Below are 8889 nucleotides of genomic sequence, written 5' to 3'. Positions count from 1 at the left end.
TGTAGTATGTCGAAGTTTGCATGAATTTAGGTCTTGTTTGCGTAAAAATCATTCGGTTTGCATCAAATTTTCCTGGTTTGTTCAATTCACGTTTCAATTGCACACAGACGCTTCAGGCATGACGTTGGATGGCCGGCTCCCGTATCCGTGTCTGTGGTCGAGTCGGACGCATCCATGGACGGATAGTGAGTCTGTTTTGCGGCACTGCGTTGAAGATGCCCTCACTACTTTTTTTTCATTCTGAAAAAACCTCGTCACGAGGGCAGGCGGTCCTACATTTCATCAAGAAGAAGAGAGATGACCTAGTTTATAAGAAAATCCGGACCAAAAACCTAACTTCCGCGGCTAATAAGAAAAACCAGGTTGAAACCCAAAAAACAAAAAAGACGCTAGAGTTTGGGGATTGGGACAAGATAAATGCGACATCATGTGACATCGTCTAAGCCAAACACCAAAGCGCCAAGGCCCAAGTCAGGTAGGAAGTGCAACCAAAATGACTACCACTCGCAGAAGAGAACTCATCCGTAATTCCATGTCGAACCCGGCCTCTGCCTGAGCTGTTCCTCTTGCTCGACACTCACGGATCGGTACAACTAAGCTAGGGTGCGAGGAGCAGCAGGAGAGCTAGCTAGTGGCACGTGGGTTCGGTCTGGCGTCTTGCCGCTCTTGCCCTGCTTTCTCCCCTCTGTCCTCACCTTGTTTTCTCGGCCACATCTTTCTTCTCTTCTCACTTCTTCTCCTCATTCCCATCCAATCCCTCTTTTGCCTCTCTTGGTCTTCTACTTGCTTTTCCTTTCTTGTTTTTGGGTTCCAGTTCTCTCTCCTTCTCTCATGGATGGCCAAGATCTGGATGAGCAGCAAGAAAATAGAGTGCTTATGCTGCCTCGTGAGTCTATACAGCCAGATCCTGGGATTCAGCTCAGCATGCAAAGTTTATCCATACAAGATCCAGAAGTGCTTCATATTCAAGCAGAGCAAAGTAAAGAAAATCATGAGCAGGATGCAAGGTATAATATCTTTATGAAGCTTGCTGTTACCGGAGGATCTGCAAGAGTGCTTTCTCTTCAAGCGGTGCAGCAATCTATGTCCAGGGCTTGGAGAGATAATTATCATGGAATCTCACAGCTCTCCAGGTACATATTTGTTGCCCATTTTCGCTCTTTGGAGGCAGCCATGTTTGTGATTACTCGTCAACCTTGGAGTATGGGCTCAGATAATTTCTTGCTTGAGTGGATGGACCCAGATGAACAGAGTAGGAATATTCAGGATTATAAGTTCGATGCTATCTTTGTTACTCTTCGTGTTTATGGTGTTCCTATGAGATTTAGATCTCCTGAGCTTCTTAACAAGATTTTGCAAAGTGTTGGTCAGATTTCTGAGTTCCACCCATTTAGCCAGGCTATGCTTCATGCTAAGACAGACTATATGTGGGGTACAATCAAGGCTAAGGTAAATGTTCCAGTTAGAGATAAGATTTGGGTGTCTTTTGATAAAGATCTTCATGCTTGGGTATACCTGTTCTATGAGAGGATTGGTCGTATTTGTACTTTTTGTGGAGTGATGTTTCATTCAGTTCAGCATTGCCCTACCAGAAACAACTTGCTTATTTCTAAGCATAGGCTGCAAATTTCTCTGGATCAAATTCCATCTGTTAGATTTGGACAGTGGATGGTTAATATGGATCTCATACCGCAACAATCTTTATCTGATATGCAGAAGGAGTTTGATTCTTTTTCAACCTTTCAGAATCCACAGCTTGCTCGTTTGCAGAAACTGTTTTTACAAAATTCCCCAACTAGGTTCAAGATGCAAGTTCAGGGAGACTCTTCAGTAAGGGTTCATAAGGAAAATAATAAGCTGATTCAGAATGTGCTGCAAGCTGCTCAGGGTCAAAGCGGTGCTGCAGTGAATTCAGTTGGAGTTAGTTTGACTGCACCTACTGAAATTAATGAAGATCTACAAGATAAGCGGTGCAATTACACAGGAGGCAGTACAGTTCAGCTGTGTACAGCTCCAGCTCACCAGTCTGTTATTTTGTCTGTCTTGGCTCAGAAAGAGAGTACTAGTCAGTCTGTCCCATTATCACATTCTCTTCTGAATCCCCCGTGCATGCCTGCTAAGGAATCAAACATTCTTGGACAGCAGTTTGGGCTAGATATGGGGCTGCAGCTCTCTCAACCCAGTCAAATGTCTTTAGGACAGTCTAGTACTTCTACTCTGCCTTTGCCTGTTATCCCTTTGTCTTCAGTCCTAGATTCCACTCGTCAGCATGAACCTGCTAATTCTGCTACACAATTCACTCAATCTATTTGTGCTACTGCAATTTCCTCTGCTATGGAAGACAAATCACCTAATGAGAAGGGACAGTTTATTCCACTTTCCATTCACAACGCTTCTCCTTCCTCATCTCACCATCTTCCACCATCCTCTCCAAAATTTAGTCCCAAGAGGCCATCTACTTCGCTTGCTGGTTTGACTATGCCTCCTCCGAAGAGGATTGGCGTGCTTGGCAATGGAGGCTCGGATCAAGAGCAAGTCGGATCTGGGGCGGTGGTGCATCCAGTCGGACGCTGTCCTCGGTCTTCGGGGCATGGTTTCGATGGATCGGGTGTCCTCGAAGCTCCTCCCTCTGGCCCTCTTATGCTCCGTCCCACAGCTCCAAGTAGACATCTGGGTACTGCCACATCTGCCTCTGCCGGACCCGTCTCTCGTGCTCCTACTAGAGTTACCTCTCTCTCTGCCGGTAATAAACTTGTCTCTTCTCGATCCGTAGCAGTTAAGGGGGGCCGCGGTCGATTTGGGCCTAGCAAATGGGAAACTTCCTCGTTCGGAGGAGCTGGAGGTATCCGTCCCAATCTCAGTGGGTTTACTTGCCATCGTACTGGTTCTGCCTCTTGGCACCGTGTCAGTTATGCCAGTCAAATGGGCAATAGCACTCTTATGTGTGGAAGCAGCAGTAAGTCTTTGGCAAGCATGGATTTCCAAACCGCTTCTGAATAGGGCAGAAATTGTGTGATACAAAATGAAGAAGAAGCAGCTTGCTACGATCCATGGCCAATCAGGACGCCTTCAGGCTCTTTTATAGCAGATTCAGATAACACTCGCCTAGGGCCTTTCTCTCCTCCTCACGAAGATTGCCTCAACAACTCGAGTATGGATGTTAATCTTAGAGGCAGTCATAATGGATCCAGAGCTCAGGCCACAATGGAAGCTCAAGATAACCTTAGCCCCTCTTGTCAAGGTGATACAATTGATCGTAGGGGTAGCCACATGATAGATGAGGTGAATTTCGATGGCCAGCAGAATACCAACTTGGCTCACTACTCTTCTTGGGCAGCGGCGCATGGCCCTAACGCGCCTCGGGCGCCATGAGGGCAATTTCTTGGAATTGCCGAGGTATGGGCCGGAGCCTCGGCAATGATCGTATGCTCTTTCTGGCCAACTTGATCCGTGCTACTAAAGCTCAGGTAACATTTGTTTCAAAGATCAAATCTTCTAAAGTTCGTTCTATTGATCTTATTAATAGGTTTGATGTTTCTAATGTTTTTGTTGTTCCATCTAGGGTGCTTCAGGAGGTCTCTGGCTTATGTGGACGGATGACCTTAAAGTTTCTGTTATTACTTATTTTGTATATATGGTGATCCCTATCATCGTCAAACTAATGCCATCTGGAGTCAGATTACCACTTTTGTGTATGATAACATTGGTACTCCCATGGTATGATGGGTGACCTAAATGACGTTCTGTATGATACGGATGGTTGTAATGGCAATGTAAATTACTTTCGTATGAATGCTTTTCGTTCTCTTGTTAAAAATTGCGGTTTCTTTGACTTGGGTTTTAGTGGTCCGGATTATACTTGGGGTGGTAAACAGCACACTTCTAATCCTATTTACCGCCGTCTTGATCGTTGCTTAGTTAATGCAGACTGGTGTATGTGCTATCCTAATTCTAAAGTTCTTAATTTGCCTATTATCCTTAGTGATCATGCACCCATTTTATTGTCCACTGATGGTAATTTCTCAAAACCTAAGCAAGCTTTCAAATTTGAAAATTGGTGGCTGATGGAAAAGGATTTTGCCAACTTTGCTAAAGCTGCTTGGAACAATTGTTCTCTTACTTCGTTTGCAGCAAAAACATCTTCTTTGGCAGGTTCTCTCAAGATGTGGTGCAAGAATAAGAAGTCTCTTCAAAGTGAGCTTACAGATATAGAAGGGCAGATCAATCAACTTCAACATATGCCTTTCCAGAATAGGAATTATGTGTTAGAAACGGTTCTATCTGTCAGGTATCATCACACTCTTGCTAAGCTCAATCAGTTTTATAAACAGCGCAGTAAGAAACACTGGGCAGGAGCAGGTGATCGTAACACTAAATTTTTTCATCAAGCAGTTGTTAAGCACAGGAAGCGTAACACTATTTGTTCCATTAAGGATGAAAATAATATGATTCATTTTAAGCCCACTGCTATCACCAACACTTTTGTCAATTATTTTCGCTATATTTTCTCTTCTTCTAATGATAATGCTCATAATCCTTTTACATCCTCACAATGGCCAAATGATTCTTTGGACCCAACTTACCTTCTGCCAGATAAGCATGAGATCTTGCAGATTCTAAAGGACATGAAGTTAAATGCTTCTCCAAGGCCGGATGGTTTTAATGTAGAATTTTATTTGGCTGCTTGGGACTGGATAGGTGATGAGGTAACTCAGCTTGTCGTTAATTTCTATCTTTCTGGTATTTTGCCTCCTCATATTAATGATACTAATATTGCTCTCATTCCCAAGAAGTTGATTCCTCAAGTTCCTATGGACTATCGGCCTATTAGTCTTTGTAACGTGGTTTACAAAATTATCGCTAAATCTCTCGCTAATAGAATTAAACCTCACCTTCCAGACTATATAGATCTTGCTCAACAAGCTTTTATTGAGGGTCATAGAATTAGTGATAATATTATTATTGCCCAAGAGATTACTCACTCTTTTTCTTTAAAGTCGTGGAAACACAATGCTTTTATGCTCAAAATTGATCTTGCTAAAGCTTTTGATCGTCTTGAATGGAGTTTTATTGTTTCCGCTCTCACTCGTAAAGGGTTGCATGATCATTTCATTAATTTAGTTTATGCCTGCATTTCTTCGCCTACTTTCTCTGTTGTTATTAATGGTCAGCCCTCTCATAAGTTCAAAATTTATCGGGGTATTAGGCAAGGTTGTTCCATGTCTCCTTATTTATTTGTCATTGCTATCAACGAACTTTCTATTACTCTTAATGAAGCGCTTGCTGCACACCAGCTTCAGGGTATCCCCCTTGGACCAAATTGCCCTTCTATTCACTCTCTTCTATTTGCCGATGACTTGCTGGTTTGTGGGCAAGCTACTTTGCAAGAGGCTCAGGCTATGGCTAATCTCATTCAGCAATTCTGTGCTATTTCTGGTCAAACTCCTAATTGGTCTAAATCCTCCTAACATTGTGCAAGACATTAAGCAAATTTTCCCCGTCTCTTCTTTGGATGCTAGTTTTGTTCATCTTGGACACCCTTTGGTCCTACCTGCTAAGAATAGGGTTGCTGCTTATAACTTTGTTTTAGATAAATTCTCGCAAAAGTTGCCCTGTTATAAAGCTAATATGCTTTCTCATGCTGCTCGTCTTGAGTTGATTCGTTCTGTCTTCTCGGCTATTCCAGTCTATTATATGGCTAATATCATGTTCACTAAGAAATTTATTTCTAAGCTCACAGCTATTATTAGAAACTTCTGGTGGACAGACATTCGACAAGATGATTCTACAAAAAGTCTTTGTCTCAGAGCTTGGAAAGACATTTGCAATTCTAAGAAAGAAGGAGGTTTAGGGATAAGAAATTTGAAAGCCATAAATGAAGGTCTTCTGTTATCAGCAGCTTGGAGGTTAGCTAAAGATCCTTCTTCTTATTTGTATCTCGTTCTCCAGGCAAAGTACTTCCCTACTGCTACTATCTGGACTGCTAATGCTTCTCCTCCTAAATCTGCGTTTTGGGCCCCAATTCTAACATTGTTACCTAAACTCAAATCTCACTCTTTTTATCAAATAACTCAAGGTAACATTTCAATTTGGAGCACTCCTTGGTGCAATCATTGGAATACTATTTATGATCATCTTATTCCTCAACAAGCTGCCTTTGTTTTTCCTGTTTTGGTTAAAGATCTTTGGCTTCCAGGGCAAAGGGTTTGGGATAATAATCTTGTCTATCAACTTTTCCAACAACCTCTGGCCTCAATCATTGTTCACACCGACATTGTTGATAATGAAATTCCAGATTTGCTTTGTTGGGATTTAACTCCTAATGGCATTTGTTCTTCTAAATATGCCTACAAACTTTGCTTGCAAGATATTCATGCTCATCCTAGGCAAGCTCCTACTGCTATTCCTGTGGATTTAAAGAATCTTCTCACTTTAATTTGGAAACAAAAACTTATTCTTCCTCGAGTGCAAACTTTTGCATGGAGACTCTTGAGAAAAGCTTTGCCTACAGGTTTGCGTGCTGATCGTTTCTCTATTCATATTTCTAAAAATTATTGTCGTTGTGGACTTCAGGAAGATGACTTTCATCTCTTTTTCTTATGTCATTTTGCTCGAGCTGCCTGGTTTTCCTCTCCTTGGTTTATTAAATCTGATGTTTTAATTCAAGGTCACTCCACAATGCAATATGTTCTCATTTCTCTCATTCAAATGGGTCATCCGCATGGTTCTATTACGAATATTCTCAATTTTTTGTGGTGCCTTTGGAAATCTCGAAATGATTTTCTGTTTCAGAGAAATAAATCTCATCCCTTTCAAGTTAATGTGGCTGCTTCTACTTTAAATACTAATTTCCAAGATGATACCACAAATCTTTTAAATAATCATCAGCAGGTTGTTCAAGCCATTCCTTGCAATCAGATTCCCTTGCCTGGTAATACTATCAAATCTGACCTGTTAATTGTTGGACCAAAAGTCTTCTCTGATGCAGCCTTCAGAACTAAGAAAGTGCCTGGATTACAGCAAGGGCAGGTGGCAACAGGTGTTGGTATTTTCATTTCTGTTCCTTCTGATCAAGGAGAAATTAATGTTCAAATTCAGGCTTCTGCTTCTTCTACTGATACTCCTTTGCAAGCTGAGACTATTGCTCTTGCGGCTGCTGCTCGTATAACTTCCCGCCTCAATATTGTTCAGCCAACTTTCCTTAGTGATTGTCTCTCTCTCTTGCTAAATGTGTTGCTCCCTCTAATATTTTAGATAGTTCTGTTCCTTGGAATATTAGAAAGGATCTTGCTATCTTCTTTAATTACTGTACTGCTCTAAATTCCAAGGTGTTTCATATTTCTAGAGAAATTAATGGCATAGCTCATAATCTTGCTCATCAACCTTTTAGATCTTTCAGGGATACTCAAGTGTGCTGTTTTGCTCATAATCACTCTTCTCTATCTTGCAGTATTGTCTCCCTCCTTTCTAATTTTCAAATGCCTGGAGTTAATATCCATACTATTCACTGTTACTAATGTCTTTGCTTCATGGCTTTCTTCATGCACATAGCCTTGTTTCTTCTCTGCAGGTTCACATTAGGGGCTCTTACTTCATCTTTGAAGGCAATCTTGGTTATTCATCACAGCAACTTCAGAGTCTTCTTTTCAAGTTGTACTTCTCCTTATTAGTCTTGCTGTTCATTAGTGGGGGGTTTCCCCTTGCTACTTTCTAAGACTTGGTTTCAGCTCTACATGCTGAGTTTCTGCTGTTCTCTTCTTTATAATACTTTGCAGAACTTGTAAATCTTGATGCACTTTGACTATGAGCTGAATATATTGGCACCTGTCGGTGCCTTGCTTTGTTCAAAAAAAAAAACTAAGCTAGGGTGCCATTAGCGAGCATGGTCCTGGACGGTCTGGAAGACCTTACTCGATGATTTTTTTTTCACCATGGCCAGTATAGGCTAGCGTCGTTGCCGACCATGGTACTCGCACGCACCTGTTTTCACCAAGGTCTCTAGGCACGTACCCCAGGGTCTACGCGTTGTAGGTGTCGAGTCAGGCCTCAGGGTATTTGAATCGGCGATCACATCACTAAAAACATCACCGTGCGTGGTGCTCTCCTAGTCACATGCATGTCACGCGTTGCTCCTGGCAGTGGCAGGGTAGCACGCTAGCAGCCAGGGCTCGCCCAGAGTACAGGGCCGGCCACCAAACCCACGTCCCCGCCGCGGGGGGGACGCATGCATGCTTATCATTGAAACGCTGTTCTAAAAGTTGGACAAGAGCACTAGAGCAGCAAGCATCCCCTTGTTAGAGTCCAAAGCAAAATGAAGCTCTCACGTTCGTTTGGATTCTGGACCGTTGGATCGAGCTCCCTGACGCGTAATGGCCGTCGGATCATGGGTTCGGCTCACGCGACACGTCCGATATTTACCAGATCGTCGTGAGCCGTTAGATAAAATTCGCGCGACTGTAAGCTTGCCACCGCGTGTAAAACTAGATGGCTGCGGACGACATTTTCGTCATTTTCCATGGTTGGAAAAATACCCAATCGCCACATGGGTGTGACCTAGCCGTCGCTCCTCCACATTCTCTCGTCCCACCTCCTCCTCTCCCTCACTCCATCTTCTCTGCCTCGCACGCCGCCACCGCTCGCCCTCGCGCCGCTGCCGCCTCCGCTTGCCCTCGCGCCGCCTCTTTGCTCCCGACTTCCCTAACCCTAGCCCCTTTCTACGCCGCCGCCGCCGCCGCCCGTTCCCTCTCCCTCCCCTGCCGTCGCGTCGCCTCCTTCGCCGACTCGCCCTCCCCTCCTTCTCCCCCTGCATAGCGGCAGGTCGAGGTGGTCGTGGCCGACCGCGCACTCGCCGGCGCTGCCCGTGAGTGCTCCATCGGCGACTTCCACCTT

The 8889-nt window shown here is 43.6% G+C and overlaps 1 protein-coding gene across 1 annotated transcript; it reads left to right on the top strand.

Moving 5' to 3' along the window:
* The first annotated feature begins 648 nt into the window (after positions 1–648).
* On the top strand, positions 649–3808 carry LOC125534377. Its single transcript, XM_048697628.1, has 2 exons — positions 649–3467; positions 3563–3808. The coding sequence occupies exon 1, from the start codon at positions 832–834 to the stop codon at positions 2998–3000; it is 2169 nt and encodes a 722-aa protein (XP_048553585.1). The 5' UTR covers positions 649–831; the 3' UTR covers positions 3001–3467; positions 3563–3808.
* The last annotated feature ends 5081 nt before the right edge of the window (positions 3809–8889 follow it).

Source organism: Triticum urartu, chromosome 2, assembly GCF_003073215.2.
Source record: "Triticum urartu cultivar G1812 chromosome 2, Tu2.1, whole genome shotgun sequence".
NCBI lineage: Eukaryota > Viridiplantae > Streptophyta > Magnoliopsida > Poales > Poaceae > Triticum > Triticum urartu.
This window is presented reverse-complemented; position numbering and strand designations above follow the sequence as displayed.

Coding starts and splice junctions, on each gene's coding strand:
- LOC125534377 (XM_048697628.1), top strand. CDS start 832: ATGGATGGCCAAGATCTGGATGAGCAGCAAGAAAATAGAGTGCTTATG.